At 35.1% G+C, this 20,159-nt stretch overlaps 1 protein-coding gene across 1 annotated transcript in view; it reads right to left on the reverse strand.

Annotated features, from left to right (window-relative positions):
* The window catches only part of LOC149784978 (rho guanine nucleotide exchange factor 39-like), a 71,616-nt gene that overhangs the window by 38,197 nt on the left and 13,260 nt on the right, over positions 1-20,159 (reverse strand). Inside the window, exons 3-6 of the mRNA XM_089931170.1 lie at positions 18,333-18,493; positions 14,576-14,791; positions 8,743-8,861; positions 1,425-1,495 (exon numbers count right to left, since the gene is read on the reverse strand). Of these exons, the coding sequence (XP_089787296.1) occupies positions 1,425-1,495; positions 8,743-8,861; positions 14,576-14,791; positions 18,333-18,493 (567 nt within the window). The remainder of the gene's footprint in view (positions 1-1,424; positions 1,496-8,742; positions 8,862-14,575; positions 14,792-18,332; positions 18,494-20,159) is intronic.

A 20,159-nucleotide genomic window follows, 5' to 3' on the forward strand; every position in this document is an offset into this window, starting at 1 on the left:
TGGACAACTGCACCATCCAGTCTAAATTGAGTGTAAATTTGAACACAAATGACACCTGCATTACTTTTGAACCCCTTACTGAACTAATGAGAACAGCATCTAATTAAGACAATATTCCAATGTTTAATGGCTTTAAAGACATGAACTTGGTGTACTTTTGTATTTAATGTTGGTGTGGTTTTAATTATATGATGATGATAGTACATAATGCTAGGTCTAAGAACTATTTTGTTTTAAGTGTATTAAATGATTCAGAGAAAGTATGTCATTTTCTTTTAGTCAAATGTAAATTTTTAGTCTTTAATGAGATAACCCTTTCTAAATTGTATGACATCATTTTTGGGGTCATGTACACAGACACCCACCTTGGACCTCAAAACACTCATAGACCTGCTTGCATATAAATTGCACTTCTGTAAAAATGCACTAATCTACAGTAGAATAACAGAGGCCTGCTTGCATATGTATAAATGACACTTTTGTAAACATACACTACACCACATGTATGCGTCAAAGAACTATCATGCGGGTCCCAAGTCATTGAGCAGTAATATGGTGGTGGTGATAAACAAATCCTTTACCTTTGAGCTATCATGCAGGTCCCAAGTCATTGAGCAGTAATATGGTGGTGGTGGTGATATACAAAACCTTTACCTTTGAACTATCATGCAGGTCCCAAGTCATTGAGCAGTAATATGGTGGTGGTGATATACAAATCCTTTACCTCTGAACTATCATGGAGGTCCCAAGTCATTGAGCAGTAATATGGTGGTGGTGATACATAAATCCTTTACCTTTGAGCTATCATGCAGGTCCCAATTCATTGAGCAGTAATATGGTGGTGGTGATATACAAATCCTTTACCTTTGAGCTATCATGCAGGTCACAAGTCACTGAGCAGTAATATGGTGTTGGTGATATACAAATCCTTTACCTTTGAGCTATCATGCAGGTCACAAGTCACTGAGCAGTAATATGGTGTTGGTGATATACAAATCCTTTACCTTTGAGCTATCATGCAGGTCCCAAGTCATTGAGCAGTAATATGGTGGTGGTGATATACAAATCCTTTACCTCTGAACTATCATGCAGGTCCCAAGTCATTGAGCAGTAATATGGTGGTGGTGATATAGAAATCCTTTACCTCTGAGCTATCATGCAGGTCCCAAGTCATTGAGAAGTACTATGGTGGTGGTGATATATAAATCCTTTACCTTTGAGCTATCATGCAGGTCCCAAGTCATTGAGCAGTAATATGGTGGTGGTGATATACAAATCCTTTACCTCTGAGCTATCATGCAGGTCCCAAGTCATTGAGCAGTAATATGGTGGTGGTGATATACAAATCCTTTACCTTTGAGCTATCATGCAGGTCCCAAGTCATTGAGCAGTAATATGGTGGTGGTGATATACAAATCATTTACCTTTGAGCTGTTGGTAGTCATGATGCTCAGGAGAGGTGTTCTGCAGTAAGTCCTCAAGTAACAACTTGTATCTGAAAGAAAAATGTTAAGTAGTTCTTTGCAGAAATTGTTTTAAAATCATGGGCCAATATAGTAATAAGTGTTCCATATGAAAAAGATCTTTGAGAATTATTATTTAGAAGCTTACATGTTCCAATTCATTTCATTGTCAGTGTCATTACAAAAATATTACTTATACATACTCAAGCCCTAAATGTGATAAAATTCATATACCTACATATACTCTGGAAGAATACATATATAATGCATATTTTACCACCTCAGCAATCTCTTCAGTGTCTTTACTTCCAATGTCAGCCATTTTAGTGGTCCACAGCCCTTTCAGTGGTCCTCAACCATTTCAGTGGTCCACAGCCCTTATGCTGGATACTGCAAGCCTTGTGTTGATATAGGATATAAGAAACTTGACTGCTTCTAGATACCAATTCCAAGAATATGTCTTAAAGCTGGTAGCAAACTCAGTCAATCAGGTACCAGATCAGACTATTGGTATATGAAGCTTTCAGTCATTATTGATGATATAATCTTAAGGAGAATTTTATTAAAATCTGTTCAGAAATAAAGCCTCATGTAAGTGTGTGTGTGTGTGTGTGTGTGTGTGTGTGTGTGTGTGTGAGTGTGTGTGTGACATGGTCAGCTGATAAGCCACCCTATCAACTTATTAATCTCCACATATATTATGGATGTTTTGAACAAGAAGCTAGTCCTGGCCAATCATGTCAAGACTGACCCTATGCTTCAATAATGCAAGCATTTATTTAGATAGATAAGGGAAACATTACACAAGACTCCATCAATTGTTACCATGGGTTATTTATACATGTAAGTTAAGTTATTGATGTGTGCAGAAAAAGGTCAATGTAACCTACTTCTGGCAAGATGGTACTGAACTCATTAAAGAGCATATTTACACAAAGTTGCATGACACTGGCCAATAGAAGACTTGAATATCGGTCATAGCAACGCACTTTTGGAGGAAAGGTGTTGTACCCACTAAGGTTCACTGACATGTATATATTCATGACTATGAACAAAAGTACCCAATATACTGGACAGATTGCAAAACTTAAAACTTAAACACAGTCACTTAAGTGTGAAACCTAGGTCAATCTGACATACTTTTGGTGATTTGGTATTTCACCCAATAAGATTATCCATGATCCACCATTGCCCTAAGTTTACAAACACCCTAAGTTTTTGGACAATCAATATTTTATATGAAAAATTCTAATTTTTCAAAGAGATGTGGTTGCGATTTTATTTATCACATAATTTTTGAGACACAAAATAGGATTGGTGCAAGTTTTCAATAAGAAACATAAAGAGAATTTTATACAGCACCTGGTATTTGAAGGGAAAAAAAGACTTATACTGCCTCTGTGTCAGTAGAACCATAAGTTTATGTAAATATCCCGTGGGTGTATTATTTGCAGGCCAATCTTTATCAGAAGGCATGACAAAAGAGGGCTCGTATCAGTTGAGGTAATGTCTGCTTCCCTGGAGAAAGCAAATTATTTAGTAAATTGTGTTTTTCTTTTAATTCTTACTGGATCACATTACATTAGGATAATTTTCTGCTACCTCTGAATCCAGCCCTTCTGGACAAATGAAAAATGTCTGTCTGCCTGTCTCTATATATATATATTTATAGTTAAAGACAACGGGAAGCAATCCTTATAGGTTAACTCCCCTTTCTAGACACTCGGTGGCCACTGTTATACCTGAATGTCCCTGTTGTTTACCTGAGCGAAACCTTAAAGGATGCGTGCATTGTGGGGAATGGTGGGAGGGATTATTTGTACTGTAATCAGGTAAATATTATTAGACAAACAAAATTTTCTACAAAATTTGCTTTCTCCATCAAGTACTTTACACCTGAACACATTATATTAGAATAGGTTAGAGGAGGAGGAAATGCTGAGTATCCTACATCTAACTGTGTCACCCAGCATGACTGCTCTGTGAAAAGGACAAAATTCTAATGTTAGCACAACAAGAGTCCATCTGTTCATACACAAGTGGAAAATCTCTGTGGGATTCTACACTTGCTTATCGTCACACCATCATAAGTTTCCAAGGCAACTTAAGTTAAAGTGGCAAATTCATGTTTGGGTCAAAGGTTGTGTCTTCATGAATGGGGAGTTGTCACTGTCTGTGCAGCTACCACTGACCCAATGAGATTCTGTTCTCTGCTCTTCAGCTGACTCTGCCATGTCCCGAATTAAGACATTATGTTCAACCAGGCTCATGGAAATTACTCATATTTTGTGACATGAAATGTTCATTAGTGTACCTGGTCTTGTGAGAGTTCAGTGTACACTGATTTAATAATTCCCTTTAAACCAAATGGTTTGTGATTGTGGGTTATGTCTTGCATTTCTGCCTTCAGTAGTGGTAGGAACAGTTTTTCACTATTGATACAGATATTATTCATGCATCTCAGGTTACATCTTAGGGTATGAACAGCTTGGCTTCTCTCGAAAGATCAACCAGGGATAGGGAACAAATAGTTATTTTTCATTCACTAGTGACAGCAAGCTGTTCTTAGAAAAGAAACAGGTTCTATCATTTGAACAAGTGAAACACTATGAAGCTGTAATCATCCTTGATAAAGAGTTAACCAAAAATGTGTTACCCTGTTATTGTGAGTACCAATGAAGGCATGCCACTACCATGAGGCAAAAGTTTAGTGACTGCTCCCTCCTGCAAAGGTCACCACAACAGAACTGTCTGATTTTATTAGAATCATATTTCCATGGATATGTTCTACCTATGTGTGGAAGACATTGAGAATGACTTTCATTTCCAAGATGGTGATATGAAGAAGAAACTTCCTCACATAACAATGTCTTTACTGATGCTTTCTCTCACATATGAGCTATACTTTTGATGTGTTTGGGAGAAAGATGCCAAGTTAATGAATTAAGAGTTCAATATCTAGATGGAAAAAATATGGCCAGACTTCTCTACACTGATTATCCAACCTGAACTGTGAATGAGGAAAGTAAGGGTCTTCATGTCAGGAACCAAAAATCATACTGATCATGTTTATGTAGTGTGTCATCCAGGAACACTTACCTTCTCTGTGGAGGATGTCCTGAACTCATTGTAATGTCTTCTGGAACACATAACTTCAAATGTTGTGGTTCTTCAATGCATGAACAATTCTTCTGATGTGTTTGGGAGGAAGTTTCCAAATGGACCAAAATGTTGAGAAGGAACAAAGTCTGACGTCTCTACACTGATTATTCACCACATCATGAGGGAAGAAATCTTGTTCATGTCATGAACCAAAAAGCAAACTTAATTGTTTTAGTGGTGTGTCATACAGGAACCATGCTGCCTCTGTGGTAAATGTCCTGAACCCTAACTGAAGGTGCAAGGGCTTAGACTGGGACTATATGAATCAGTATATGGAAGTACATGTTGGACATGTCAAGACTGTTCACACCCTCATTGTATCTCTATTGGAGGTCTCAATTGACATTAAACTTTGTAACCAGAAATATTATGGAATAGAAATCCTGTGTGGTTTAAGTACTATCTACAGTGCCCTTTAGAAGCAGAAAAACTAGATTTCTTGTGTAAAAGCACTCCCCTTTATGGGGATGCTTGTGAGTTCCTTCATGACAGTAAGACTACAACATTGGAGGTGTTTAGTTTACGAAATCAAGAGACTCTCTCACAAAGTTTGAATCATCCATCATTTTGCAAAAATGGTTGTTCCAAATGAGATGAAACAGTAGTGGTCATAGTGTATCACTGATGATTGATGGAGAAACTATGTTCATCTCTCTCTTCTCTCTGCCTGCCTGCCTGTGAAAATAGGATCATATGAACTGTCATTGCTAAAAACTGCCACTGCAAATTCTCTGATAACAATTGCCACTTCTAATGTATGCTCCATAACAAGGTCATAGTAGATTGTGTTGAAGGTTAAAGGGAAATTCTTATTTTGATGCCCTAACAAAAGTGGAGAATTGAAGGGGAGGGAGAACACAGAAAAACAGCAATGATCATTAGCAGTAAGTCAACACGCCGTTATATATATATATATATATATATATGCATCCATCGCATTATGGAATGCCAGTCTGGTATGGCCAGTTTGGCTTGATCAGACAGCTTCAGCAGAAATGTCAATTCAATATGAATTCCATAGAAATGGCCAGTCAGTTGATCAGTTGGCTGGCCTAACAATCAGAGATAACTGACTCCTGGCAATGTATATAACCCATTCATATGACTGGACAGTCAGAATGGCATTAGAAGTGTAATAGTTCATAATTACAGCACCTGAAAATTTCTCTGGAGAAACTGAATGTTATCAATCAAAATCTCAAGACAATAATGAACAGTATGATAATTGCAAAAATGTAAATAAATTCACTGGATTTTCAAAAAAATGTTGCATGCATAATATAAAAGCAATTTTACTTACAGTACCACTAAAAAAGAAATGTGGACAATTAAATTTATTAAAAAATGTATGGAATTTAAGTTTGGAGGACATCTTAGTAAATGGCAGTGAAAGTAAAACTGGCACATCCAGGTATAATGGTATTCCCCTTGTAGGTAGAAAGGGGAGTAAACCTGTGAGAGTCACTTCCATTTGGCTATATAATAAAGTGACAGAGAAACATTTTTCATGTTTCCAGGAGGGCTGGATTTGGAGGTAGCAGAAAGTTACCCTGATGTAATCTGATCAGGTAATGTATTTGATGGAAAAGTAGCACAAGATTAACTAAAAAGAAAATATGAGATGAAAAAACAGGTATGCATAATCTTGAATTCTTAATATCAATAAATACTGAAAATTATTTGAATCTGTCCTATGTAAGCTGTGTTGCTACGTATTAATATTGTCAGGCCCTTGTTAAGTCATTCTACTGATAACATCTTGTAGAAACACATGCAATGAATTCATCTTTCCATTTATCTAATAGATAATATGAATCAAAGAAAACATTGTGGTTCAGAAGATTATGAAAACCACATAACATTTACCTTTACATATGCCTAGCATTTAGTAATCCCCTTCAAATTAAATGTTACCTGTAACTTCTTCATTCAGGTAAATGACATTAGTCATATATGTTTTGTTACTGAAAGTGGATTCTTCTTTAGCATTCAAACCACAGTGAGAGAGTGGGAGCTTCTGGCCTCAATGCTCAAACATCAATTTTCTCCGTGATGAATATAAACCAACCCTTTCACAAGTCAGAATAATACTTGCACATCAAGTCAACACCACATGCCACTTTATCAATGGCCCATTACAGCGTATGCACTGACTGGCTATATGTTCTGTTTGTACATGGCAATAATACTTGCACCTCATGTCAACACATTTTTCTTTGTCAGTGGTCAATTACAGCACATGCACTGACTGGCTACATATTCAGTCATCTGTATGTAGATGATAACACTCAGAACAGTGGCCAATAATAGAGACTATCATAGAGGAAATAAGGGAAGCAATATTCCTATGATATTTTTGCATGAATGCTTCAGTAGTCTTTGACAGTCACAGTTCAAGCTTCTGATTTCTTTACATTAATGCTACAGTAGTCTTTGACAGCATCTGTTCAAGCTACTGGTATTTTTGCATGAAGCTTCAGTAGTCTTTGACAGCCTCTGCTCAAGCTATGGCATTTTTGCATGAATGCTTCAGTAGTCTTTGGCAGTCTCTGTTCAAGCTACTGGCATTTTTGCATGAATGCTTCAGTAGTCTTTGGCAGTCTCTCTTCAAGCTACTGGTATTTTTGCATGAACGTTTCGGTAGTCTTTAGCTGTCTCTGTTCAAGCTATTGGTATTTTTGCATGAATGCTTCAGTAGTCTTTGGCAGTCTCTGTTCAAGCTACTGGCATTTTTGCATGAATGCTTCAGTAGTCTTTGGCAGTCTCTCTTCAAGCTACTGGTATTTTTGCATGAATGTTTCGGTAGTCTTTAGCTGTCTCTGTTCAAGCTACTGGTATTTTAGCATGAATGCTTCAGTAGTCTTTGGCAGTCTCTGTTCAAGCTACTGGCATTTTTGCATGAATGCTTCAGTAGTCTTTAGCTGTCTCTGTTCAAGCTACTGGTATTTTTGCATGAATGCTTCAGTAGTCTTTGACCATCTCTGTTCAAGCTACTGGTATTTTTGCATGAATGCTACAGTAGTATTTGATGGCCTCTCTTCAAGCTGCTGTTATTTTTGCATGAATGTTTCAGTAGTGTTTGGCAGTCTCTTCTAGCTACTGGTATTTTTGCATGAATGCTACAGTAGTATTTGATGGCCTCTCTTCAAGCTGCTGTTATTTTTGCATGAATGTTTCAGTAGTATTTGGCAGTCTCTTCTAGCTACTGGTATTTTTGCATGAATTAACCAGGATGACAGATGATAAAGATAAGTGCATTCTGAAGCTACATTCCAAATCTGAAGAGGGTGAGACAAAATGGCATTGTAATAAAAAGTAACTTTAACAATGAAGTTAATCTAGGGTGTGGATGGATGGACTGATGGAGATACACATGGATGACATACTGATTGTTGAACAAAGCAGGCTTGAAAACAAAATTATCTGTAATCCATAAAAGAAACTGACATACAAAGACTGATCAAGATCTATTTAGGCATATAGCCACTAAGGTGCTAAAACTCCCAGACAGCTCATCATATTGTGTACCATATGTACTCACTTATCTGAGGAGCCAAACTGCAAACTCCTCAGACCCAGATCTGCTCTCGCATAATGCACTAGCAAATCTGGGTCTGTGCAGTTTGTTAGGAGCAATCAGTAGAATAAACACTATAGACCCTGATCTGCAGGCACATTATACTTTGGCAGATCAGAATGTTTGTTGTGTGCAATTTGATTCAACTTATAAGTCAGTATATGTGGCATGTGCCCAGTGCATTTCATACATAAACCCACAAAACACTATTCACAAAATTTGTATCATGTCTATTCAGACATACGGCCTCGAACTTGTCAAGTTCTGCTAACAAGATGCCATATCATTTATTTATTTAATATATGATGATTTTGCTTATAATCAAACCCCTATAAGAGCTCGATCATAGAAGCTTACATGCTAAATTTGATTAAAATCTGATCAGAAATTTAGCCTCGAAAGTGGAATGAACAATTTGTTGAAACATTAACCACTCACAAGCAATGCAGGGCTATATCAAAAGCTCAACTGGACCTTTGGCAAGGTAAGCCAAAAACCATTTTCTTGAACCTGGACCATCATGTCCTGTATCTTTTCTACCTGGGTATTCGTTGTATGGGTGTGATAAGAAGTGCACCAATCTTGAGTCCCATTAGCTCAGGTATCTGTTCCTTGCTCTGTATAAAATCTGCAAAGTCCTTACTCTTCTGCATGTACTCCTAAAATATAGAGAGAACATACTCAGTTTGGTAACCATATCACTTCTTCTGAGCAATACTAACAACAGTCATAAACAACCTGTTCTATTTTATAATTTCTAATTACCCAGTGGAATATAAACAAAGGAGACGATGCATACTTTTGCAGGACAGCCTGCATATTATAACCTGCATTATAATCCAGTTCCAGATATAACTTAGAACCATTATGAACCCCCTGACAAAAATTAAACTACTGTATTTGAATTGCTCTATCAAGTATGTGATTATCTGAGTCGAAAGAAACAACATAAAGCTTAATAATAAACGTTATTATTTGACAAAATTGTATCATTCCTGCCATGCTGCATTTTGCTATACACATGGTTCTATAAATTCATGTTATCATGGTTCAATACATAATGCTGTTTCTAACTATATAATGGTTCAATACATAATGCTGTTGTAAATATATAATGGTTCAATACATAATACTGTTCTAACTATATAATGGTTCAATACATAATGCTGTTGTAACTATATCATAGTTCAATACATAATACTGTTGTAACTATATCATGGTTCAATACATAATGCTGTTGTAACTGAATCATGGTTCAGTACATAATGCTGTTCTAACTATATCATGGTTCACTACTTGATGCTCTTCTACCATACTGTTATTCAACAGACAATGCAGTTCTAACTATATTGTGGTGCAATATGCACACAATAAGGTTGACAATTATGGACCCCCAATGACTGCATTATAACATTCAGAACCAATTAAATGCAGCAAGAAGTGTTTCAGTGAAAAACTTACATCAAAGCCACCATTAATGCAAGAGCAGTAGCAACAGCAAGATTTCTGAGATAGCTATGGTGCCTTGTTAATGGTATAATGAGCACCATTTTCATTAGAACTAGCTACATATTTCATGTGCACGTCAGTGTTCACATCGTAATTAAGTCACAACAATTTCTCAATTTTTGAAGTAAATATACTATACTTCTCTTTTCATAAAAAATCTGTAAAATAAACACCCAAGTACATCAACTATATACAAATAATCCCTCATAAAAAATCTGTAAAATAAACACCCAAGTACATCAACTATATACAAATAATCCCATACATTCACTTGTCTTTTTCTCTAATGGACACAACCTGTTGATATGCCAGTCGAGGTCTTTTTGCGGCTTTGGCAAAGATTTCTTTAGCTTTAATTTTTTTCACCACTGACTTTTTTGGCTCAATGTGCAACCGTTTCTTTTCCTTCTCAATGACAGCCTTTTTCCTTTCAAGCTGGTGCTTGGTGCTTGTATTGGAGACATGCAGCACACATATTCTGACATAGGGCTACATCTGTTCTCTCATGCAAGAAATCTTTTTTCTTACAGTAATTAACTGCACTTTTTCCAGATGCCTTCTGAGCTTCAATTTTTCCATATGCAGCTTCTTTTGTAGGTGCTGTTCCAAACTCTTTCAACTGCGATTACCATAGAGCAGAGGTCACAGAATGCCAGTCCTCTAGCGTTCAGTTTCCTTATAAACTGACCAACTAAATTTCCATCAACATTTTGCTCCAGCCATTCCCAGTTCCATAAGTTTTTAAAACCTTTATCTAAACTTTTCATGTCATGGTCTCTCTGAACAACTCAGGAGGCCATGTTTTGCAAGCATGCTTCTTCTTTCCATTGCCATCACTTTCCATTACACAAAGATTCATTGAATGGATTTAAACCTTTGACCAATCAGAATACTCTTTACAAGAGTTGCATGCTAACTAATATATGGACTGAATAATTTACAAGGGTCATTGCGAAATGGGAGCAGGCAGCCCGTTTTTTTAAAAACTGGATTGGAGATGACATAAAAATTGGACTATATCAAGAAAAATCTGATTCAAGTCAGGAGAAAGGCGGAATTCAACTTTAAAATGGAGAAAAATCATGCCTGAATAAGTAACAGAAAAGAGTGAAGACAACAACCTTTGTAAAATTTAACAAATAATTTATTTCCCTACAATACAAAATGAAAAATGAGAAAAAAGAACTTATGATACTGCAAATTAAATCCAAAAATAATCCAAGAATGAAAGACACAAGTCCTAGTAATAAAAAGTCTTGAATAAAACTCAGTTCAAGTCTCGAAAAGATTTAAAATTGAAGGTGATGATGTTTCTGTTATGGCCTGTGAAGTACTGATGTGTCAACAGTCTCTGTTGAATCACAGAAATATTATTTCAGGTTTGAATTCAGTATAAATTCCAATGAATGTCTCTCTCCAAGAATTTTGTAAGAGCAATTTGTATTTCCAGAGAAAATAATCACTTGAATTCAATAATCTGAAGAAAAAAAAAATTCAGCCCCAACTGGTCACAACATAATACAATTTAAAGTGCTAGATGTTAAAGCACGACAGGTAAATTCCTCAGTCTCAAGATAATATAGTTCTGAACTTGACCTCAGCTCACAATTAGCATTTTCTAAAAACAACCATTACCTAGCACTCCAGTGGCCTAGTGGTTAGAGTGTCCACCTCAGAAGCGGTAGGTTGTGGGTTCAATCCCTGTCCGAGTCATACCAAAGACTTACAAAAATGGTACTAACAGCTGCCTTGCTAGGCGCTCAGCATTAAGAAGTTAGTGTTGGTACTGGTCGACCTGGTGTCAGGATAATGAAGCTGGGTGGGACATCATGCTACATGTCTGCAGCATGATGCCCCAGTGCAAGACATCATTATAAACTGCCACACTGCAGACATTGTAGCAACATGACTGAAAAATTGTTAAAGCTACATTACAAATCCTAATCACACACACACCATTACCTAATAACCTTCTAGAATGCTCTAATGAGCCATGTTTATTTACAATACAATAGCCTATAAACTTCACTTAGGAATCTACAAAAACCTGATCAAAATATTTACTCCTTGGAATAAATAAATGTAAAAAAAGAACAATCAGATCAAGCAGAAATGAACTCAGGTTTGCACAAGGTCAAGTCCAGCATACAATGTTACATTACAATAGCATGTAATAAAAACAAAAAAATTAAACAAGCAAACAATTAAATAAAATATACATAACATTACATTATTGCAATAATAGTTTTATCATGTGATCAAGCAACTAATGAAAACCTTATGTGGTTAACCTGAAATGAACTGAACTATACAAGTTTCCATTCCACACCTTACTCTCATTTAACTTTTGTGTACATTCATTATCTACCAACATCAATTATAATAAATACCTATGTTTTCTGAATAAATTTTCTTTCCAAACAAACAATCATTAATTAAAGGACAGATTGTGTAACTCAAAATAAATTAAATCTTTCTCACCAGATGGGCTGACTTTAACCTCAAAACCACATTTCACTAATGTCTGTCAAACACTTTATATTGCAATTCAGCTGATGATAAAAATTTTGAATATTTTTGTTGCTAGATACAATGTTTTAAAATAGATATTCATTGTCGTTTTTAACAGTTTTATCACCTTTTGAAACTTTGGACATTGCTAGTGCCAGCAGAGATATGGGCGGACATCCACTAATGAAAAGTTGAAGGCGTATTTTTCATAATATATTTTTTTTACAAAAATGTGCCCAGGAGGGTGTACATGGTCAAAATTTTGTGGACATGTGACAAAAAATTATGAGAAGCCAGTTAGCCGGTCCTAATTGTGCAACATCCTTTCACACACGTGACATGATGCAGCACTTAATTTATTACTAAGCTGTAAAAAAATAGTGCTCATGGAATTCTTGTTTGAAAATATGATTCTCATCACTGAGAACTGTACTAACTTTTGTTGACTGCCATAAAATGGCCAAATGAACACAGAATCAATTCATTTCTTGAATTATTACATTTATATATTTGTTGTTACATTACATGTATATATTTGTTGTTATATTACATGTATATATTTGTTGTTACATTACATGCATATATTTGTTGTTACATTACATGTATAGATTTGTTGTTATATTACATGTATAGATTTGTTGTTACATACCAGAATTATTAGGGTTTAAAAGCACATATTAAGCAACCGAACCAGAAATCTCAATACTAGAGTGATACAACTCTGCAGTAAAATTCTAGGAAGATCTATATTTTTTAAATGAATCTTTTATTTTTGGCTTCATATTTATATCAGTAAATTAATGTTTTGTTTGAAAGTTTTGGTCTTGAAATCCAAGCACTTTTTAAGTACTGAAAATATTTTAAAAAATGGGTCAAAAGGAAGAGAAAACTCCACTCCATGGGAAAATAAACCAAGTGTATAATTTCAGCAGTTCTATATAATTGTTACTTCCTACAGATTATTTTTACAAAAGATAAATTTCTGCAGAAGAATTTTGGAGAGTTCTAATTTGATCCTCAAGGAAAAGCCATTTAATTGATAGAGACAGAATTAAATGGGATACAATGATCAAACATCAAAATTATTATTAAAATATTACCTGCCTACTCCATAAAATTGTTGTGATATGTGCAGCTCCCAGGTTACAATTTTGTGCCAGATTTTAAAGATCATGTGCAATTATTTAATGGGACAAAAGATCTGTGTGATTATGGCTATTTGCTGTTATCTCCATCTAATAATGGGCCCTGAGTGGCAGAGTGATCTACAGTGCTCAACATTCCAGATCACTGCCATCTCACCTGTCTGTGTGTGTCTGAGTCTTAGCAGACCTGCCAATCCCGATGAGTCTGTCTCAGTAAGGCAGTTGATTTTTTCTGTAAGTTTGACCAGTTTTCAGTAAGGTGTAACAAAATATCATAAACTGCTATTGTAAAGCTGGAAAACGTAATAAAAAGTTCAGTATTCAGAATGTGCAGCGATGATAATCAATATGTTCAACTGAAAAGTGTGTAAAGTATGCATAGACTTTATTTACCATTAGTACAATGTACAAATTCTAGTTCCAAACCCTATGCAGCTCAATGGCTTATTGCGGTCTCTCAACCTGATGTAATTCCTGGAAATTCTTTTTCCATTTCAAATGACGACGGCAGTCATATTTCTTGCCACGAGTCATACTCAAATTGGCACCTGATGTCCAATAAACATAATTGTGTCCCTTCCAGCTTTTATTCATGAAAATCTGAATAATCCTTTTTATTTTTCTTCTGTTGATTATAAACACTTTTCAAGAGGCTTATTTTCCCTTTTGTCTTAAACATGCATTGCTTGCTGGATGCCATTTAAAAAAAACTTTCTTTGATCAACAGTTTGATCATGCAGACGCTTCACATGAACAAATAGGTGCAATTTAAAGCAACTGATGTGCAGCTCTAAAGATAGTCTGGTTCCCTGACAAATTTCACTGCTTCTAATATGAAACCCAGATCCAAATCAAACATGGATAAACAAATTTTCTGGATTTTTCGGCAATGATCATTTTCCTGTAGTTTTTGCTTTTATGCCATAAGTCTGTATTTTAAGGGTATTTTTCGTAAGACTTACGGCAAAATTGCAAGAGTTGGCAGGTCTGTCTCAGGCTTGGCTAATGTGGGTACATGAGAAAGCTTGCCAGTAGCTTCTCATGGGTCGGTGGTTCTTCCCGGGGTTTTCCAGGGTTCTTCCTCCACCAGTTATACTAGCCGCCATGTATAGCCTATCTTGTGCTGAAAATTGACGCTAAACCCTATGACAACAACAGCCATCTAACAAAAGATTGTTCCTCTTGTGTTTCTAACTATTTATACCAACCTGTAAAGTGTCAGATGCTAGAATGTAGTTGTTTGCATACATAGAGTACAGTTTGAGAAACGGTCCCAGGTATTTGAAAGCTGCACCTATTGTCATCTGTTCCATGTATTCCAGAAGCTTTTTATTGACCTGAAACAGCTGCTCAATGTTGCCAAAAAGCTTGGTATGTACATTATCTGGCACCAGGCAGTTGAATCTCAATGGAAACTCAAAATGCTGGAAGAAAGAATATTACATTACTACTTTGTTATTTAGATTAACAGAGCCATATAATACTGTATTCTGTAAATATTACATCATGTAATAACTCCTTGTGATGTCACAAACAATATCATGACATCAAATAAGCAAAAGTGTAATGTCTCAGTATGGTTCATACAGCCAGAAAGTGTTGTTCTTCAAGAACTTTTTGAAGGAGTTTTCACAAGTTTTCAGAGAGTATTGCTCCTTACAGGAAAGAAAAATAGAACTTTCCCCATATGTTTACTTTCAATCATTGCATAAATAGGTACAAAATTACCAAAGACCCCCCCCCCACATACAGTAAAAACTGTTATGAGTGACCTATGCTATGAGCACCTGTCATTTCTGACCACAATCATAATGCATGGATCTATTTTATTATATAGATGTTCTGTTATGAGCAACCACCTCCTAAATGCAACCAGCGACCATGATGTCTTGGAAAATATGCATTTTGACACTGCTATGAATGACCGCATTGCAAAAAAAAACAGATCGACACCGGTGACCATGACTTAATCCTTTGTAAATATGAGAGCTCAGGATACATGTAGTATGCAAACAAAGTGCACCTTAAATTACACTACAGGTGAACAACCATATAGCGAGATAAACACCCCATACCATCATTTAATCCTTTGTAACAACGACTGCATAAATAGTAAAGATTGTTCTAATAAGGTATTTTTTTAAAAAATTGGCTAGCTACCAGTTTTGTGAAATTTACAAGTCCAGTATATGGAGTCATTTGTAAACTGCAGTAAACCAGACTATAGTACATGTCACTAACTGCCATTGTAGTGCCAAAGTCATGTGAATAGCCAGTAAGATTAACCATTTTTTCATCAAAGGGAGTAACGATGGACATATGCAGTCAATTTAGAGGTTTGTATTTTTCTTTATCTGTATGAAAACCCGCACAGTGCCTAATGTCCCAGTGAGAAATCATTTGAAACGGCTTCAGTGTAGGCTTTAATACATCATTTGTCTTTCCATTTAATCTGTAATGCCTGGGGAGTAAATGAGCTCTTTGTCTAAATTTAGTACTAGTAAGTGAGAATCGTTTCTGGATTGTTTTTTTAATTTCTTTTGTTACAATGTTTCACCAAGCCACCATCTGTTTACCCGGATAAAGATGGTTGCAACCTTTGCATATCGAGCTATAACGCTAGCGATTTAAACTTCGTCCCAAAATAAATTTATTGTTTCTTGATGAGTTAATTATGTCTTTTGATTTCATTAATTGGTACATAATATATATATATATATTTATTCCACATTTCCCCAAAACCCAATAAAAACCAAAATACATCTAGTCATTATTATGACAACACTAATAACAATGGCAGAACCGCTGATGAAAAAAAAGATAAATTCTAACACTGGAGGAAAGAATTAATAATGTAACTGAAAGAAGTGAAAAAGGGGAGACTGCTCGCAAAATAGAAGCCTGGTAAATCGGGTACTTCTCCAACTGCAACAGTGATAGTGACAATGAGTCATCTGTTGGTGAAATTCTGCCTCAGGTTATTTCACATTCTAGTCATAGAACATATAAAGCAGATTAAAGAATATTCTTTACAAACATGGCAATCCCAAACTTTTGCTTCTTTGCTCAGAAATGGAGATACCTGTTGAGACCAAACAGCTGAGTAAAAAATGTCAATAAAGAAGTATAATGGATTTCATAAAGAAAAATGATTAAATGCATAGAATAAGAATATGTATACATCGCAGTTAACTGTGCAGCTTTTGTTACATTTGAAACAACTCTAAAATGTATGGCCATGTAAAGTTATCTCATGGATATGATAAATATTACCTTTGTTTATTTCACAAATCACATACGTGTACATGTACTAATATATGTACATATTCATGTGATGTTCAAATATAAATTTGATTCACTTTGTTTGAAAATGTAAATCTTTATTATTTAAAGTTATTTTGAGAGGAATGCATGCAATATTTAACAAGATTAATGAACAAATGATATGTTACATGTACAGTGAGTATGGATATTTTTTCTTCTTCAACAATGCTAACTATTGACCCTGGAAACCAGTCCATTTTCACACACCTCTTATGAGAGACCACCTGTCTTGAGACACCGCTTTTGGTTGGCAGAAGAGGCGATCTCTCATAACAGGTTTTACTGTACAAAATTACCAAAGACCCGGACCCTATACAAAATAGGTACAAAATTACCAAAGAAAAAAGACCCACATAACTAATTAGCATTTGCCACTACAGCAAAAGATATTTACAAAATTACCAAAGACCCCCCAACTAATTAGCATTTGCCACTACAGCAAAAGATATTTACAAAATTACCAAAGACCCCCCCAACTAATTAGCATTTGCCACTACAGCAAAAGATAGATATAAAATTACCAAAGACACCCCCCAACTAATTAGCATATACCACTAGCAAAAGATATGTTACTCCATCTGGTAATAATCAGTATCAAGTACATTTGAGTCACACAATGATAATTAAACAAACAAACAGTTTCAAATCTAATGGAGTTATCAAGTCAAACCCTCAGATTCAAGAATTTTTAAAGGTTGTACAAACCATGTCTAAAGCTTCTTAATGCACTTGAGACACTATGTTGTATTTTCATGGAATTAAATACATAATATTTGTCAAGTGATACACAAATTCTTACATTTATTATTTTCATTGAAATTTCTAAAACCTTTTTGTAATTTCAATCTTTTTGCTTGCCAAAGCCTAGAAATGATAAAAATTAACCAAACCATGAACATTTTTCAGTTGAAATTAGAACTCATGAAAATCCTATATATCTATAAAACTTTACATCACTCGAAAGATAAAATTTGAGCATTGGTTGTTAACACAGAAAGGTCAATTTTGCATTACAACAGCCACACAAAGATGCACATAAATATGCGTTAGATTACTATATAAAATGTAGACTTTTATTACATCATCACTGCATAATGCTGATGCCACCAGATGGTTTACCCGTCATAGGCATTTGTTTTAAAGATCATTACCATTTCTTTTCTGACATTCAGGATGCTGAAGCAGATCTGAAATTGCAACACTCATATCATGTGACTTAAAACTTTACCAGATTAATTTTAATTGATCTCAAGGTGTTAGTCCAAAATCTTGAAAAATATTAGAAATCATCACTTTTAAATTGTGTTTCTTGCATATGTCCACATAACACAGTGAAAATATCATAAAATACTAATACAAACCATTCTCTGTGACCACATTGGCATACAGGACACAAATATATATATATATATAAAATCTCACAATTTAAAAGTAACAGGTTCAGGCCAAGAGAAGTTCATTACTGAAACAAGATTGTATCTAAAATTACCACATAAAGAAGAATACAGATTCAGGCCAAAAATAAAGTTAAGAAACAATCTGAAAAATTTCACAAATCGTTCAACTCAACAGCATCATCCTACATATATTGTTTATCTTGACTGAAGTTGAAGGTGATTTGATTCATGTGTTGCAGTAAACCTTATTGATGAGCTCCAGATGGTGGAGATAGGTTTTTTCTGTTTCAAACAACTCCCTGATGATTTTCTTTCTCCTTCTCTCTCTCCGAGCCTCCTCCTGCTGGAATGTGTCTAGATTTAAGTCAGAGCTGCCTCCCTCATCCTCTGCTATCTCTGACAGAACTAAAACAAAACAAATACTGTAAATTAATAATACTCTTTTATTCATTAAATTTATGTGAATTCAATATATTAAACATGCAAACAACAAAGTTTTCAGGATGTATTCACTAATAGCATTTATTTGAAATTTTAACTCATCTGAAGCCATAGGATAGAGATTCACTTAATAAGTAGACCATTCAGTAAACACAAGCAGGAGAAGTATACATTTTGACTCCCACCCTAGTGGTCTGCAAGTGGAGTTCAAAGGTCTTTCTTTGATATTTGCAATGGTTTCTACTAAGCCTGGCATATTAGCAATGCTTTCAACTAATTTGAGCATATTAGCAATATTTTCTACTACATTTGGCACATTAGCAATGCTTTCTACTAAGTTTGGTATATTAGCAATGCTTTCTACTAAGTTTGGCATATTAGCAATGCTTTCTACTAAATGTGGCATATTAGCAATTCTTTCTACTAAGTTTGGCACATTAGCAATTCTTTTTGCTAAGTTTAACATATTAGCAATGCTTTCTATTAATTTTAGCATATTAGCAATGCTTTTTGCTAAGTTTGACACATTAGCAATGCTTTCTACTAAGTACTGCATATTAGCAATGGTTTCTACTAAGTATTGCATATTAGCAATGCTTTCTAAGTTTGGCATGTTAGCACTGCTTTCTACAATGTATGGCATATTAGCAATTCTTTCCACTAAGTCTGGCATATTAGCAATTCTTTTTTGCTAAGTTTGACATATTAGCAATGTTTTCTACTATTTTTAGCATATTAGCAATGCTTTTTACTAATTTTTGACATTAGCAATGGTTTCTACTAAGTACTGCATATTAGCAATGGTTTCTACTAAGTTTGACATATTAGCAATGCTTTTGGCTAAGTTTGACATATTAGCAATGGTTTCTACTTAGTATTGCATATTAGCAATGCTTTCTAAGTTTGGCATATTAGCACTGCTTTCTGCCAAGTTTGGCATATTAGCAATGTTTTCTACTATGTTTGGCATATCAGCAATGCTTTCTACTAAGTCTGGCATATTAGCAATGCTTTCTACTAAGTTTGGCAAATTAGCAATGCTTTCTACTAAGTCTGGCATATTAGCAAATCTTTTTACTAAGTTTGGCATATTAACAACGCTTTCTACTAAGTTTGGAATATTAGCAATGCTTTCTACTAAGCTTGGCATATTATCATTGCAAAGTTTGGCATATTAGCAATGCTTCCTACTAAGTCTGGCATATTAGCAATGCTTTTTACTAAGTTGGTATCATGGGTTGCTCTCAAAACTAAATGCACTGGTGTTAAGGAAAATTTGTTATCATGATTTGAAAGTTACCAAATATACTCGCTTATATGTCAGTCAAACTGCAAAGATCCAGATCTGCTGTAGCATAATGAACCTGCAGATCAGGATCTATGGTGTTTGTTCTATCGATTACTCCTAACAAACTGCACAGACCTAGATCTGTCAGCACATTATGTGATGGCAGATCTGGGTCTGTAGTTTACAATTGTACTAGTAATATAAATGAGCACAAGTGGTAATTTATGGACATGCCTTTATGTAAATTTAAAACCATACCTGAATGAAGAACATTTTACTGCATATTATTTAAACTGGTGATTAAATGTCACAGCTCACGCATACCAGGCAAAGAACAAAGGT

The sequence above is a fragment of the Sinohyriopsis cumingii genome, chromosome 13 (assembly GCF_028554795.1).
Source record: "Sinohyriopsis cumingii isolate HCF-2022 chromosome 13, ASM2855479v2, whole genome shotgun sequence".
Lineage (NCBI taxonomy): Eukaryota > Metazoa > Mollusca > Bivalvia > Unionida > Unionidae > Sinohyriopsis > Sinohyriopsis cumingii.